Source organism: Daphnia pulex, chromosome 10 (genome assembly GCF_021134715.1).
Source record: "Daphnia pulex isolate KAP4 chromosome 10, ASM2113471v1".
Lineage (NCBI taxonomy): Eukaryota > Metazoa > Arthropoda > Branchiopoda > Diplostraca > Daphniidae > Daphnia > Daphnia pulex.
The window spans coordinates 12,792,373-12,807,623 of NC_060026.1; the positions used below are offsets into that span (position 1 = coordinate 12,792,373).

A 15,251-nucleotide genomic window follows, 5' to 3' on the forward strand; every position below is an offset into this window, starting at 1 on the left:
AATGTCCATGCCTTTTTTTTTGTAAAAAACTTCTATAGTGATTCTTTTTTCATTTCTTCTCACAACTCGGGGTTTTTGGGTAATGAAGACGGATTGAGAAAAGGGACTAAAATGATTTAAGGTGGGTTCTGGCAGGTGAAGCTGGTCGATTTCTCGGTGTTGTACGTTCTCCTATGTGCAATTTATGTGTCTGGTAAGGATGGGATAAAGAGAGAAACAAAGCTATAAAGTAAGATAATAAGGTTGGATTGAGTTGGATGAAACAAAAACAAAATAAAGGGATCGAAGACACACTAACTTGCCGCCAAATAATTAAAAAAAAAACGTAAATTTTCTTTTCTTCGCCTCTCTTGTTTTGGTCCGACATCACGTACGCACTGCATTCGAATGCGATGGGAAGAAAAATGAACATTTGAATTAAAAAGGAGATTCAGGAATGGGAAGGTGAACGTCCACCAGGTCCCAATTCCAATTGAATCTCTTAAGTTGATACAAGATTGAAATGTGGCGTCATTATAAAGCATTCCATGATTTCGTCATAACCATCCACACACTGATACATTATACAAAAGACATAATCATTTCAGAGAGATAGATAGATTGAAATAGAGAGAAAAGAACATTTTCACGCCGCCCCCCGCACAAATAAATCAACAGTATGTACAACAGAAGATGGGCGGGGGACATATGTCGCGAGGAGGAGAAGGAGGAGAAGAGAACAAGGACATGGTTGCATAACGTTGCTCTTAATTAACATAAAGAGTGTCGGTGTGACGGACAGAGGCTTGTTTTCCCCTCCAATAAAACGCTTCATTTTTTTACTCCCATAGGGAAACCTTATGTGCACCTCTCACAGGCATGTTGATGGGCAAACAACTTAACGCTTACGTGTGTGTGTGTTTTTTTAAGAGATGAGGGAGACAAAAGAAGACTACTTGAGATAAGCTTTATACAACAGAGGGGATCTTATAGTTCCTTTCTCTTCTTTTAGCAGGAACAGTAAATCCCGAAGATTTACGCGCTTGACACGCGGTCGTAAAGGCACCTAAAACAAATATTGGAACGGTAAAAATTGAATTCTTTTAATGCAATATAAAGTTCGATTTTACCTGGTTGTAAGAGCCGGTAGTACCAGCCAGGTCGAGTTTGGGCTTTTTCCTTATACCAATAGCTTGCAAGGCTGTCATGTTGGCCTCGCGTTGTCTCAGTTCCTCCATTTCCGCTCGTTGCATCTGTCAATTAATAAATTTTTCAAAGTTTAACAACATTGAATTTGAAGGTGACAGTTATAACGAGATATTTTATCACGTACCTCCTTTGCTTTTGCTTTCAACTTTGCCTGTTCAGGATCTTCAGCTTTCGAACGTGATTTTGCTGCTTTCAAAAGCATTTCGCGTTGAATCTCGCTATGCCTTCGTCGCTCCAACTTGTCCAGTTCCTCGAGGAATTTTAGCTGACCCTTGACATCCTGTTGGACTTCGTAACGAGCGTCTGTTTTGACAACTTCCATTCGATGCTCGGCGGTGACGGCAAGCTTTTCCAACAATGTTTTCAATCGTTCTTGAGTGGCATGTGATATAAGCGAAACTACTTCCGGACTAGGATCTCCTAGACCGTTCCTGGAGGCTAAAAAACAAACGTAATAAAATCATTAGCTTTGTCGATTTCTCTAACAAGAAAACAGATGTCAATACCAATTTGTTGGATTCTCCTCTGCAAGGGACCGGTGAAAAGGAAATTTTCGTCTTTGCAGGATCGAATTTGAGTACCAATCATATCGGTGGAGCCAAGAATACGCTGCGATTCTTCTGCCAAGTTAACTCCACCCATAGCCGCTACATCGTTGATGTCGTTGTCCGCTAGACCAGCTAGAGACGAACCAAACGTAAAAGCTTTTTTCTCCTTCGAAGCGTCTTTGGGCCCAGTTGGTACAGGTAGAGGACCTTTGATACCACCCGGACCAACGGAAACTGTTGCCGCCGAAGTCGTTGGCTTTGTTGCCGTACTAGACGTCGGAACCGAAGACGTCGATGCTACCGTGACCAAAGGTGTAGGACCCGGCGTTATGGCAGTCGGCGCTGATGTTACTCCTCCGACTTGTGGCAGGTGGATGGTAAAAGCGATTGGCGCTGGGGACTCGGAAGTAATGGAAGGCTCCGTCTTGATAGTAGAAACAGCCGTCATTGTGGTCGAGGCAGCGGCCGCCGTTGTCGTGGCAGTCACTTTAGGTGCCTGCTGGGCTGCTTTGGCCTTTGGAGTGGCTTTATTGGCTGCTGGTCTAGGTGGCCGTGGAGCGGGTAGAGTGCCAGCAGAGGCGCCAACCATTGTAGGTGTTTGGAGTCGAACTTGCCCACCCATTGGCCGTACAGTTTGTATCTGCGTTGGCCCGGCGTTCACTCGGTTGACAACACTCTGTTGTTGAGGATGTTGTTGTTGTATAACCATGGGCTGCGGAGCGTTGACCGTAGTTAAGGCTGGCGGTCGGATTCCATCAATATGCAACTCTCGTAAAGCTAGGGATTGTCTCAAGTAGGGCAAGCTTTTCTGTGAAACCAAATAACAAGAATCCAATATAAAGAACAAATACAAACAACGTACAGTCGAGTGGTAGGATCAACTTTACAATACCTTGAGAAATGGAATGAGGCAAGGCTGAGGAGAGGAGTTGAGTTCTCTTTGGAGCTTCGTTGTAAACTCCTCTGGTTCAACCTTCGCATCAACTAAACCCTGAATGAGCATTTGAACGTTAGTGGCCACAGATTCCGGCTGTTCACTCGCTAGACGTAGCAGAGTGGACAAAAAGTTTTTGCACTTGACTTTGGCCGTGTCGGGGGTCATCTGTAAGTGGATATGATAAGTTTTAATAGCCATCCTATTAAACATCGAACTTGTTTGTATTCACCTGTCCAGAATTACTGGCTGGATTTGATGCTGGGGCTGCGGTGGGAGCCGAAGTGTTCGTAGGGGTAACAGACACACTCCCACCAACAGGTGCCGCAGTCGTAGCGGACACAGGTTGAATAGTTGTGGACACGGGGACTTGCAAACGATAAGTAGCCCCAACGTTTTGATTCATCGTGGGCACAGCGTTCGAAGTCGTTGTTAATTGTTGAATATTTTGTTGTTGCTGCTGTTGTTGAGGTTGTTGTTGTTGTTGCTGCTGCTGTTGGGCCACATTTTGCAACGAGGGAATGTTTGAAGTTACAACTTGTGACCCAACTGTCGTGCCGGCTACAGGACCGGGACCGACACGTAAGAGCTGATACTGTCCCGTTTCGGTTTTGACGAGCAAGTGACCCTGAGCTCCCGCAGCCTGGAAACCCTTTTAATTAGAGAATCAATCAGCACGGGGATTTATATTATTAATCGATACGTTACTTGTAAGGCTTGTAAAGTAATTCCCATTTGTCCAGGTCGAGCACCAACCATCTGTTGAGGTGCCAACATCACACGAGGAGCAAGCGTCCGATGAGCTGGATTGTTCAAGGCGGCCATATTTTGTAGGTTTTGTACGTTTTGCGGCCTCATAGCATTCATGTTCACTACTTGCACACCCGCAGGAAGAATTCCTGTCCCCGCACTATTTATCACGGTCGTCTGCTGCTGCTGTTGAACCACTTGGGTCCCCTGTCTTAACACTTGAGATGAATTCAGGGTGACTGTTCCATTAGTGTTCAGCACAGTTTGTTGTTGTTGTTGTTGATGATGCTGTTGCTGTCCCATCACTGTTGTTGAAGCTACTGTTTGGTTAACTTTAGTCGGAATGATCATCGTAGGTTGCTGAGAAGTAGCTGTTGACGCTACCATCTTCTGTTGTTGCTGATGGATCACCATACCAGACAGTGTTGTGTTAACGTTCCCTGAGCTTGTGACCACTGTGCCATTTGGTAGACCAATAGCACCTCCTGCAAATTGTTGGATGTTGACCATACCTATAGGAACGAAAGAAGTACAATCAGTTATCAGCTCATAATCCAAGTCCAATACAGTTTCGTTCATGAAAAAATAACATTGTCGTGTTACCACTGGGATTGCCATTGGGAAGTATTGAATGGACGGTGGTGGTGTTTGGTAAATGAATAGAAGAGACTGAAGAAGGGACCGTTGACAGCGCCGATCCGATCGGAACTGATGCTGCTGGCGCGCAAGTTGTTGTTGCGTGCAGGCTACTGCCGTTTCCCGCGAATGTTGCCGTTGTGGTGGCAGCGGACGGGGTATTGGCAGGCTGCAGCGGTGGAGGAACCGACGAGGTAGAGCTTGTCGTAAAAGCCAAGCCGCCGCCTTGTGTGTTATTACTAGCACCAACATTTGCATTACTCAACTGGCTCTCAAGTGATCCAACTAACGCGGAGACAGCGTCGGCATCCGCTGACGGGTTCGAGATTAAATCGTCCAGGAAGCTAGACGCCATTTTCTGCTCCGAACCCGGTTCCCAAACTGACTGTAAGCAGCTCATTTCCCAACCTCTGCCCTAGCGGCAAAACGTTGAAACGTGTCACTCCTCCCCTAGCATAGTCAAACCACCTAGTGTTCATTTTTCAAACCCTTTACTATATTTTTTTGAATTTTCTACTCTTGTATTTAATAACCGCGTGTGTGCTTACTCTAAAGGATATCATATCAATGAAATATAATAGCGTGTAAATCTCAGAAGTATGGGGCTATTATAAACTTTACAACTTTTCCTATACTATTTGAACTTAGTCAAAATTATCGCTGTCATCGTCCGTTGTCTTGGCGGTTGGTTTCTGGAAGTAAGTCTTCTCAAGGAACTGGCAAGCCTCGACCAGATTCGGGTAGGATCGCACAATGGATGCTAATCTATTGTCGGGCAACGGTGTGGTCAGCAAAGTAAACACATGGCCAAAGACAACCGCATCTAATTCCGTGCATCTAATGACGAGGAACAAAGTCAGCACTTATTTTATTAGAAACCCATTTTAAAAAATTTAATACCTATCATTAAAGAAATAAAGGTGGTTTCCTAATCGCTCACTTAGCGCATTACAGCAATGATCAACATCTTCATATACCTGCAGGAAAATAATAAATAATTTTCTAATGCAAAAACTATTAGACCAAACAAATCACCTCATCAAGTGTTTTGGTAATCCAGCCAAGAGCAGTTAATTTCTTAGTTACTTGTTTCTGTTTTCTCCAGGTTAGCAGAGTGTTCAAAGGCCAAGAATAGACAGAGCCATAACGAGGACCAGTTACTTCATTCAAAACAGTTTCATCACACCAGCTGATATATAACTAAGTAGGAACAAACACTGCTCATCAATCACATAACACACAAAAGTAGTTACAAATATAATAATATAATACCTCTGCATTTCCCAATATATTGTTTGCTAAAGACATGTAAGCTCTCATGTCTGCTTTTTGAGCAGCATCCAAGTGATCTGTAAGATTTATACCCTACAAAAAAAAACACGTCATAAAATGGGATTGTAGAGAAAATATTGAAAATACCTTGTTGCTCACAAAACTGACAACAGGGTCAAGATCAGCTACTACAAAGGCACCACATTTTATGAAAGGCAATTTTCCGGATGGTGACATATGCTCAGCATTGCTTCTCATTTCCACCTAAGAAAAGAAATAAATCAATAACTTAAGATTTCCTTAGTTTTAGTTTTCCAATTTACCTGAAATTCTAAACCACACATTCGCAGAAAAACTTGGACAGCCAAAGAATTGGCTTGATCTTGCAATAGAATTTGTTCAACTTCATAGGGCTGATAAAGTTTGACGTCAGAAGGCCAAGGTTCCAAAGCTATTAGGTTTTTTTAAAAGTGAGAAATAAATGTGAAAATATAAAATATCCAAAATGATTACCTCCAAGCTCTAATGAAATAGAGTCTGTTAGTAAAACTGATGGCATTATCGTAATGAATTAAACTTTTATCGGCTAAAATAAGAAAATCACAACATCAATACGGAATTATTTTTAGATCGGCTGCTGCGGTTTTTATTCAGAGTTGCCAAATTACGCAAAAATGATGAACCCAAAATAAATTTCAAAATTGGATTTTTCTAATAAGCTTAATTTACTGACCAACTAGTAACTAGATATTTAAGAATTGTAGTAAAAATTTGTCATTGAAATAATTATTGCATCATAAATCATAATTATATTTGTAATCAAACGTATTCAAAATTCAAAATGTTTTGCTGTGAAAATACAGGTTGATAGAGAATGTATTAATTAATAAATATTTCTACCAATTTGTTTTTTATATTAAATATAGTTAAATGTTCACCTGTAACGTAACTTTCTGCTTTTCAACGCCCTTCTAAATGCATTTCTACGAAATGTACTTGCCACATCGTACCGCGAAATGCGAATGTCGCTAGAACACGTCGTCGTGCTCCACATAATAATCAGTTCCCTTTTTGCAAGCGTAAATTTCCCTCTAGGACCGACCTGTTTTTGTGTGTTTTGAAATCTGTTTTTAATTTACTGCTCCTGATTTTTACCTTTAAAAAACTTGATTTCTGACCCAAGTTCTATTATTTGTCGAAGTGCGCGTTATTTTCTCGTGATGGTAATTGATACCAATTGATGCTAAAAAAAACCGTAACAATTCAGTATCTTGTTTCCAGGATGCCGAAAGTGGTCGCAACATCAAGTTATTCACAAGTTTTTCATTGACCGCTTTTTTGTAGTGAAATTTCAAGCTATATTTAGCCTTCGAATAAGGCAAACTATTCGGGGATTTATTATTAATGATATGCGAAACGTTTTCCGGGAGCTCTGCCGACTTTTTCCACGAGACAATGACGAAGATCTTCGTTGAGGGTCCATTTCGAGACTTTTTCATTTGTTTGTTGTATTAGAAATTCAAGGAATCGCGTTGTTTGGTGCTATCTGACGTCCTTGTGTCAACAGACCTTGTCATCGCCGTCCCATCGTAGCCCAGACAGACCAAACCTTTTTCGGAGAAGAGTCGTAGACTTTTGACATTTCAATATTTATCATTCGGGAAAATATTTTTCATCCGACTGCATTTATTATGCACGTAATGCGCTTTCGAGCAATAAAAAACGCAACGGGACTCGGCCAACTCTCTCAATTGAATTGACTGACAATGTCACCAAATTATTTTCCAACCATGTAGGCAAGGCTCCCAACGCAAGATGGCGCTGAGCGACTTCTCATAACAAATGCAGACAGCGCCACGTTGTCACACGTCAACAAGAAACGCCAGATGAAAATTATATAACACAGTAGAAATCGACTACCAAACATTTGTTTTAGTTTATTCAAGAAATTCTCGACTTTCAAAATACAAACCAGCTCATTGAAGAAATTATCTCGATCCGGAATCTTTATGAATGACTCAGAAGTTGTTGTTGTAATGTGAATTGTTATCTACATCACCCGACATTTCTGATAACAAATTCTTTTCGTGTGATCTGAAAATGTGAACAATACAATTATTTTGACGCAGGCCAGACGTTAAATAAGTGTCGTTTTCAATCCAAAGCGATATTGGAGATATCCTTTTTATAATTGCCGCTAGTGGCGCTAGTAGTCCATGCCCGCTCTCTCTTTAAGCCCATCTTGTTTCTTCTTTCACCGAGCGAATGGTGCAACGAATCGGGGATGGGAAAAACCAGAATATCGATGCCTCCACGCCAAGAACTACGTACGTAACGTTCTCCAACAACAACTCTAGTAGCTGTCTGCTCAATGCTCATTCCATGCTAACCTCCTCACGCCCTTATATAACCACCCCTTTTGTCTGCTGCCCACTACACACACCGACGCCAACTTCAATGAATGGGCGAGATCGGGAGGCCCACCCAACAAACCACCCACTACTCTCTACACACAGACGTCTGAGTCGTTGGTTCGTTCGTGAGTCGCAGAAAATTTGTGACCTTGGTTATTCCCTTACTCCCTTTTTCAGCACGCATACTCACGATAGATGAGGAGGTTCACAAGCGAGTGACTTTTTAGCTTCTCTCTCTCTCTCTCTCTCTTTTTCGGCGCTGCTGCTGCAATTGTGTGACGCAATCTGAAAAATTGTTCCACGTATAATTCACGGAGAACCTACATCTACGCCACCCACTCGATTTTCTCGCTGCTATTCGGCATAGATTTTGGTGATCGAAAAACAATCGTCGTGAGTGTTGTTTCTCCCGATGTGTGTATGTGCACACTTGCACTTTTGAATGGCTTCTTTTTCCGGACTGATTGACGGCCGGATTTTATTTTCGTATTGGTGTTGTGCTGCACGTTAAAGTGCTGTGCCAGTTCCGGAAGCCTAACACGGTCACTGCGTCGTGCAAAGACGCACATTTTTAACAGATTGTGTTTCTTGTGTTTGGCAAACACATACATATGCCCAGTTTTTCCTTGTAGGCAGCACAAGTGTTTTTCAGTTGGTGCAGCTATTCGTGCCCTTCTAGTCTACTCGTCTGGTCTGCAATTTGTGCTCCAGTGACAGCAGCTTTGGATTTATATTATCACAACTTGAAAACATGTGCAGCATTTCTTCGGCATCTTTGGATTTATATTGCTGAGAATGATGTTGCCCCACGATGTTACAGATCATGCAGAAGCCATGAGACCTGATTCCACTGAGCCTTATAGGCCAGGAGGGATTCTGCTCTTTGGCTATCTACGAAAGCTCAAGGTGAACCATCTTTCTCTTCCTATAAACCACATTTCTTTTTTTTTTCAACTGTTTTGTACACTCGCTTACTTCTCTTTTCTGGTTTTACCTTTCTTTTTTTTAACTTGACAGCGTATGAAGAAAAAATTCTTCATCTTAACAGCTGACAGTGAAAGCAATCCTGCCCGTTTGGAATATTTTGATTCAGAGAAGAAATACAAGAATGGTCAGACAGCGAAAAGGTATAAACTCATTTCTACATGTTAAAAAAACATGGATAAACATTGATCTTTTATTTCCAGGTCAATTGTCATCAAGTCATGCTTCAGTATAAACAGAAAGACCGACTGCAAGCACAAGTTTGTTGTGGCAGTCTACACCAATGAAGATTGCTTCCCAATTGCCTTTGAGTCTGAGGAAGAACTAATTAAGTGGTTCATCCCCCTACTGGAAATTCATCTGGCTGACAAAATTTCAGAAGGGGAAGAGCTCAAACCTATTTACGGTAAGGAAAATCTTGTTCATCAGCTTGAGGCTCATGTGCACACAGCATTGAGATATATATCTGATCCAATCAAGTCTACAAATAACCTGCTTGATCATAAAGGTTCTGGGGTCCAATTCTTGTAAAGAAGAATCTTGTGGGGGTTTTATAATTAGCTTTCTTTTCTAGTCACGAGGAAGAGAGGGACCTTACGACCGACACGGTTGGAATGTTTTGTTTGCCCACAGCGACACGCGATTTGATGCAGCACCAAATAGTTGTGTCAGACTCGTTATGGTCGTTGGGAAAAACAACAAAAAGCTTCCAAGCCGTGGATATAAATAGTGGCATGAATTTCCGAGAATGCCTGAATGAAAACAATCAACGCTTACGCCTATTTTTAGCCGGACAATAGTAGTCGATTTACGTGTACCGAGACCTAAACTCCCGTCGCTTCCAACTGGCTCATGTAATTAAAGTCATTTTCTTTTTTTCTCTCTATTCCCGACAGAGCATGTGTGGCAGGTGACGGTGCAGCGGAAGGATTTGGGCAGCCGGAAAAACATTTTGGGTCCTTATCGCCTGTGCTTGAACACCACCACCAGGGTTTTGACTCTCTTCAAGATGCCACTATGTCTTCCGCTGGAATTATGGGAGTTTCCAGTCATGACTATCCGTCGTTGCGGCCAGACCAATCATCAGTTTTTCATGGAAATGGGCCGCGGAGCGATAACGGGTGCAGGTGAACTTATTATGGAACTCGAAGAAGCAGCGGTCGCTCAAAATGTGCACGGAGCCGTCCTCGAGGCCATGAAGAATTCGGCCAAAGATGATCTCGGACCGAGGCCAAGGACGAGATCGTCTTCGGCCAACGAGCAAAATCGGCCATCTTTGCAGCCCAGCTGGAATCCTCCAGCTCCATCCGTCGTTCCAGTTTCGACAACTGCAGGGCTGGTCCGGAATCGAGCCGACAGCGTGCCTTCCAGGTCGAGAACGACCAGTGAAAACGCTGCTGTCACTCCGACGCACGACAGCCGCCCATCTTCTGTTCTCTACGCCCACGAGGGATCTTCAACGTCGCCTCCGATGGCCGTCAAGTCAATACCCAATTCGTTTTCCATGGACGATATGGAGGCTCCTCTGCATCCGGTCAACAATTACATCCGTAGCCGCCTCAGTCACACGGCCACACCGGAGAACAGTTTGCCCAAGGAGTCGACGATCCTGGAAGAGGACAGGAATGACGCATATTTAATGATGTCACACGTTGATCAGCCTCCATCGACCTCAGATTACTTGTCCATGACGCCTAGAGGTCCTCTATCTTCTTCGCCAAGTGCTCCATCCGTATCTACAATGGGGCCCACGCGAGCCCTTTCTCTTTCCAATACTTCAGTTCAAGGCGGATGCAAGAACAGGGTTACGCCCGCGCCGTCGGGCCCGCCGCCCATCAAACCGCCGCTTCACCCTCAGAATCCTTACATGGATATGTCGAGCCCGGTGACGACATCATCTTGGGCGTCGCCTCCACCAAGTGCTCAAGATGGTTACCTCCCCATGTATCCATCCGGAAGTGCTCCCGGATCAGTGGGAACGCGCTCTGGAACTCACACCCGATCCAGCAGTTTCTGTGATGAACCGCCGGAAAGCTACGTGCCCATGGCACCGCAAAGTGTGGCCAGCTCTGTGACGTCACGAGACGAAGAAGGTGGCTCTTATATGGACATGCAATGTCGACGAAGTGTTCCAAGAGAAGCACACCATCTTCGTGGTCGGCTCAGTCCTGCTAGCGGTAGTTCGCTGGCCAGCTCTTTTACTTCAGGGACACCACCGGTCGGTCGGTTCCAGGAATACCACCTGGAGAAGGTGTCGTCGTTTTTGACCCCGTCGGAGGACGACGACTCTCTGTCGTCGTTGAGTTGCAGACAATCTCGAGCCTATTCAGTTGGTTCCAGACCAGAAATCAGAGCTCGGAAAATGGCAGCCGTCAATCACGAGCAAGCGCCCACTGTTGCCCCCGCTGTTCCACCACCAACGTCCACCGGTTACACGACCACTGCCCATACAGCTATAGCCAATCAGGACGCAAGGGTAAGGGCCTACTCGGTGGGAAGTCGAGTGACGCCTGGAAATAGCAAATTATCCGCTTCCAGCAATGGATCGTCGTCATCAGTCAGCTCGTCCCGCCATGAACTAGAACCGGCGGCTAATCCTAATCACCAGAGTCCGACTCATGGCCATCAGCAGCAGCCGGACGAGAGTCAACGGAAAAAGTCATTGAGCGTACCCTATTTAGGCACTTCAACGCCAGCTGGATCTGTAGCCAACATCCCTTACGCCGGATCGAATCCAACTGGAACGTTCTTCCGCACGCTGTTGAGTCAACAGGCAACGGCCGTTCGTCGCGAAAATGATCTGATGGAAATAGAATTCGCCCGGGCTTTGAATGGCCTAAATGTTAGCTCAGACAGTTTCCTAGGAATCGACCAGGTCGATTGCGCCGCCTCCTCTTCCTATACCGGACAATTCGGATCGACCGATAGTGTGGGCCGCTCTTCTGTCGCCTCTACGAATTCCAGCACAGCCGGGGCTGGCGGGCGGCCACGATCGGCTTCTAATCAGTCTCGCCCGTCTTTCGGTTCTAATCGGAGTATTGTCAGCGGGAAACCGAAATTAGATTCCTTCCGATCTAGGGAAGGTAGGCTGCGACTGGAACGGCTGGAAAGTGTTCCGCAAGGCCGCGATCAGGATTACATTGAGTACGGAGAGAGTCGGCAACATCTCAGAGGAGTTGAATCACCGGATGTCAGTGGTCCAAAAATCGTCAACAAGGCAGAACATGATCAAGACAGCGCTGACGAATACGTCGAACTGGCACACCCCAACAGCCGATTGAGTAACGTGCGATTGTCGGTTTCTGAATCAGAGCAAGTTGGCAGAGTCGTCTCTCCCGGAAGTGATTACATGTCCATGGACGGATCTAAGAACAAAATGGTCGCTTCCATGAGCACCGTCCTCTGTCAGCTCGGCCAAGATCCTTCCGCCAGCTACATCGACATGAACTACAACAGTAAAAGAACTCCATCATATCCGGGTTCCGTGTCTGATGATTTTACCTACTTACCCATGGATTACACGCCCAGATCTTCCAGGAACCCATCAAGGCAATCTTCTCAGGTAATTCAATTGTCCCCGTTTTCCTTTTTTGATCACGGTTTTTTAACTTTCTATTTTTTTTTTTTTTCTTTCCATATTTCGTTGGTTCTCCAGACTGATTTGATTTTAGCACTTGGAACAGTGTCGCCATCTATGAGAGGCTCGCAAACTCCTCGCTCGGAGTCTGCCCGGCATTCGCGGACCGAAGAAAGCTTGCAAGAACAAAATTACATGGAAATGACGTTCGAAAATCCTTCAGATCCGGCACTTCGTGTCGACAAGTCTGTCCGTTCTCGCATTCCCAGCCCATACGATGGATCGCAGACGGACACTGAAACTCCATCCGCCGTGTCTGCCAAAGGCAGCAGCAAAAAGTCGGCCTTCCTGTCCAATTTGTTTGGACGCAAGTCCTTCAGCGCTGGCAAATCGGCAACGTCTCCTACCGCTGCGACACCAGCGGACAGTGGGACGTTGCCTAGGTCGTCCAGAAGTATGCCACCAAGTCCTTTTTCATCGCTGAAACGGCCTAGCAAGTCGAGCAAGACACGACGCACCACAACAGCGGGGCCGATTGCTCAATCACTTTCACCCGTTTCGCCGGATGTCGATTTGTCTTCGGCCTTGTTGTTTCATCAGCGCAGTCAGAGTATGCGGTCACACTCGATTGGCCACTCGCGTAGCAGCTTGCATAGTCCCTTGACTCCGCCCAGTCCCTCTGCGGATTTTTCGATGATCCATCCGCAGTTTTCGCCGCCATCGCCGTCCGTGGTTATTGCGCCCAAGCCGGGCAGTTCGCAGCCAATCAGCATCTCTCTTCAAAGGCAGACCTACACTCCGCGGGGCTCTCCTCACACTGGAATTCCAGCCTTGAATTTGAGCCGGATGGTCGCTGATCCAGATGAATATGTTCTCCATCATACGCGATATTCTGCCAGTCCTAGCCGCCTCATGCCTATGCCCACTCTGTCACCTCTGCCGGAGGTTTTGCTCAACACGGCAACGCTCTCCAAGGCTGAGAAAGCGGGCAACCGGAATTCAACCGCAGGAAAAATCAACGAGGGTTACATGAACATGGATTTCGGGGCCAACAAGTCGTCGGCAACGAGCATCCAGCCCCCAAAGTTCATCTTTGAAGAGTTACCCGGCTCTGGTGAGGTTACACCGACGATGCCTAGCACTCCATCAAGAGCCGAGACTAGCCTGCCTGTTCGAATACCTTTGAAAGCCAACGAAGATAAAGAGAATTCTGTCAGCTCACAGCAGCCTAACTTCGTAGTCGATAGTGATACATTAGTTTCGTCAACTGGCAATGGAACGTCAACCGCAGCTACACCTACCAACTCCATTCCAAGCAAGCAGAGAGCTAATAGTTTGGAGAAGATCGTTTGCGCTTTGGAAAAGGCTATTATTGGACCAAAGCGACACAGTAGTGGTGACAAACCCAAACGATCGGGGAGTACAGCAGTAGCAATTCAGAGGTAAATTTAATTGTTTTTAAACTTAAAAAAATGCAAATATGTTTAAACATTTTGTGTTTCCAGGTCAAACAGTTATCAGCCGTCGTCTGCTGGTCGCGTTATTTATGCAGGCAGCAAGCCAGCGTCACTTTTTCCATTATTGACGGACATCCCGGCTGGAAAGGTGATGTCGATTTCGACTAAAGACAGCCAAAATGGCAAGAATCCGAAATCTTTGCCTGGCCAACAGGCGACCAACGCAAACAGCCGGACGTCTTCCTCTTCGTTGGTCAGTTTGGGCGAAGACTCGATAGCTGGAGAACTCCAAGCTGTCAATTGGAACTCGAGTTCGTCGACATTCATACCGTTGACTGTCGGACAGAGTCCCACTACCCTGCCATCCAAATCGCCCTCCCCGTCGCTTCTCTCTCGGCCAACTTCAGTGCAAAGTGAAAGAGCTATTCATTATGCTCAATTGGATCTGACACCATCGACCGGCCAGCGATCGACGCCAAAAGATGATTTCCTCGATGAAGTTCCCAAAAGTCCGCGCATTCCAAGACCGACTTCAGCTTCCGCGGTCTTTGGCGCTGACATTACTACCGCTTACGCTCAAATTGATTTTAAAAAGAGCGAAGGAATCAAGACAAGTAATCCGTGAAATGAAATCGTAGCATATAATTGATACCAGAGACATCGAAACGTCCGTTTGAAGTAAGTTATCATTAACCTTATCTAATTGTGACAGGAGAAATTAACAGCCAAATTTTCTCTTTTTTCTTGTATAGGTTTTATCCCAAATTGTCCTAGTTGTCAAAAGAGGGCAGACTCAAAACCAGCCTCGGCCGTCATCAACCGACCATAATTTGTTTTCGTTACTTTTTTTTAATTCTTCGGCTTTTTTCGCCCTTGGTTTCTCGTCGTTTGTTTCGTTCATTTGTTATCAGATTATTATTTTTTTTTTTTCAAAAGACTCACACAAACCCAGATGTAGCCCAATCTTCCAGTAATCGACTAGTCCTCGATTTTGTGCATCCAGTAACTACTTTTCTGTAGCTTGTTTTTTAACCCGAGATACGTACGTATGCATAGGGTAATGGCTAACCAAAATGCTTTTTATACAGTGTACCTATAGCTAATGTAGAATTGTGGTGTACATGTCCGAAGGTCCGTCTTCTTCTCTTATGTTATATTTTTTTCTATCGGGGGAAATAGTAGATTTTAATTTTTTTTCGCGTGAAGTGTTTGTGTGTGTTTTTTTTTTGTACATGGCAAAATGGACAGTGATTTTCAACGAGATCCAGTCCTTCATATTTTAATACAACAATTGTGCATTTTTTTTTTCGTTTTTGGAAACACTTTGTATCAAAATAACCCATGTCATAAACTGTCTAGTTTTCTTATCGGATTTTTGGGTTTTTCAATCCGGTGGATTTTCATTTTCGAGTCGCTCAATACACGCACCAATGTTTGTTGATTACAAATATTTCCGAGGGCTTTGAAAATACCTCTGTCACGCGCTAATGG

General features: G+C 44.8%; 3 protein-coding genes across 4 annotated transcripts; 1 reads left to right on the forward strand and 2 right to left on the reverse strand.

Annotated features, from left to right (window-relative positions):
* Nucleotides 1-330: 330 nt before the first annotated feature.
* Nucleotides 331-4,499, reverse strand: LOC124206336 (transcription initiation factor TFIID subunit 4-like). 2 transcript variants are annotated; one of them, XM_046604128.1, is made up of 8 exons: nt 4,024-4,499; nt 3,379-3,932; nt 2,903-3,313; nt 2,629-2,838; nt 1,695-2,544; nt 1,313-1,626; nt 1,110-1,232; nt 331-1,045 (listed from the first exon to the last, which is right to left on the reverse strand). In XM_046604128.1, exons 1-8 carry the CDS (start codon nt 4,454-4,456, stop codon nt 932-934), a joined length of 3,009 nt encoding a protein of 1,002 aa, XP_046460084.1. In that variant the 5' UTR covers nt 4,457-4,499; the 3' UTR covers nt 331-931. The 2 variants fall into 2 exon arrangements, with proteins under 2 accessions (XP_046460084.1, XP_046460082.1); XM_046604126.1 differs by having other exon boundaries at nt 2,903-3,322; nt 4,024-4,463.
* A 125-nt stretch (nt 4,500-4,624) lies between these two features.
* On the reverse strand, nt 4,625-6,001 carry LOC124206341 (metaxin-2-like). The gene is made up of 7 exons (XM_046604139.1): nt 5,842-6,001; nt 5,652-5,779; nt 5,476-5,592; nt 5,329-5,421; nt 5,092-5,256; nt 4,957-5,033; nt 4,625-4,893 (listed from the first exon to the last, which is right to left on the reverse strand). The coding sequence occupies exons 1-7, from the start codon at nt 5,885-5,887 to the stop codon at nt 4,701-4,703; spliced, it is 819 nt and encodes a 272-aa protein (XP_046460095.1). The 5' UTR covers nt 5,888-6,001; the 3' UTR covers nt 4,625-4,700.
* Nucleotides 6,002-7,197: 1,196 nt separating this feature from the next.
* On the forward strand, nt 7,198-15,063 carry LOC124206335 (mucin-17-like). Its single transcript, XM_046604125.1, has 7 exons — nt 7,198-8,648; nt 8,760-8,869; nt 8,930-9,132; nt 9,623-12,288; nt 12,382-13,745; nt 13,809-14,438; nt 14,513-15,063. Exons 1-6 carry the CDS (start codon nt 8,538-8,540, stop codon nt 14,383-14,385), a joined length of 5,031 nt encoding a protein of 1,676 aa, XP_046460081.1. The 5' UTR covers nt 7,198-8,537; the 3' UTR covers nt 14,386-14,438; nt 14,513-15,063.
* Nucleotides 15,064-15,251: the final 188 nt, after the last annotated feature.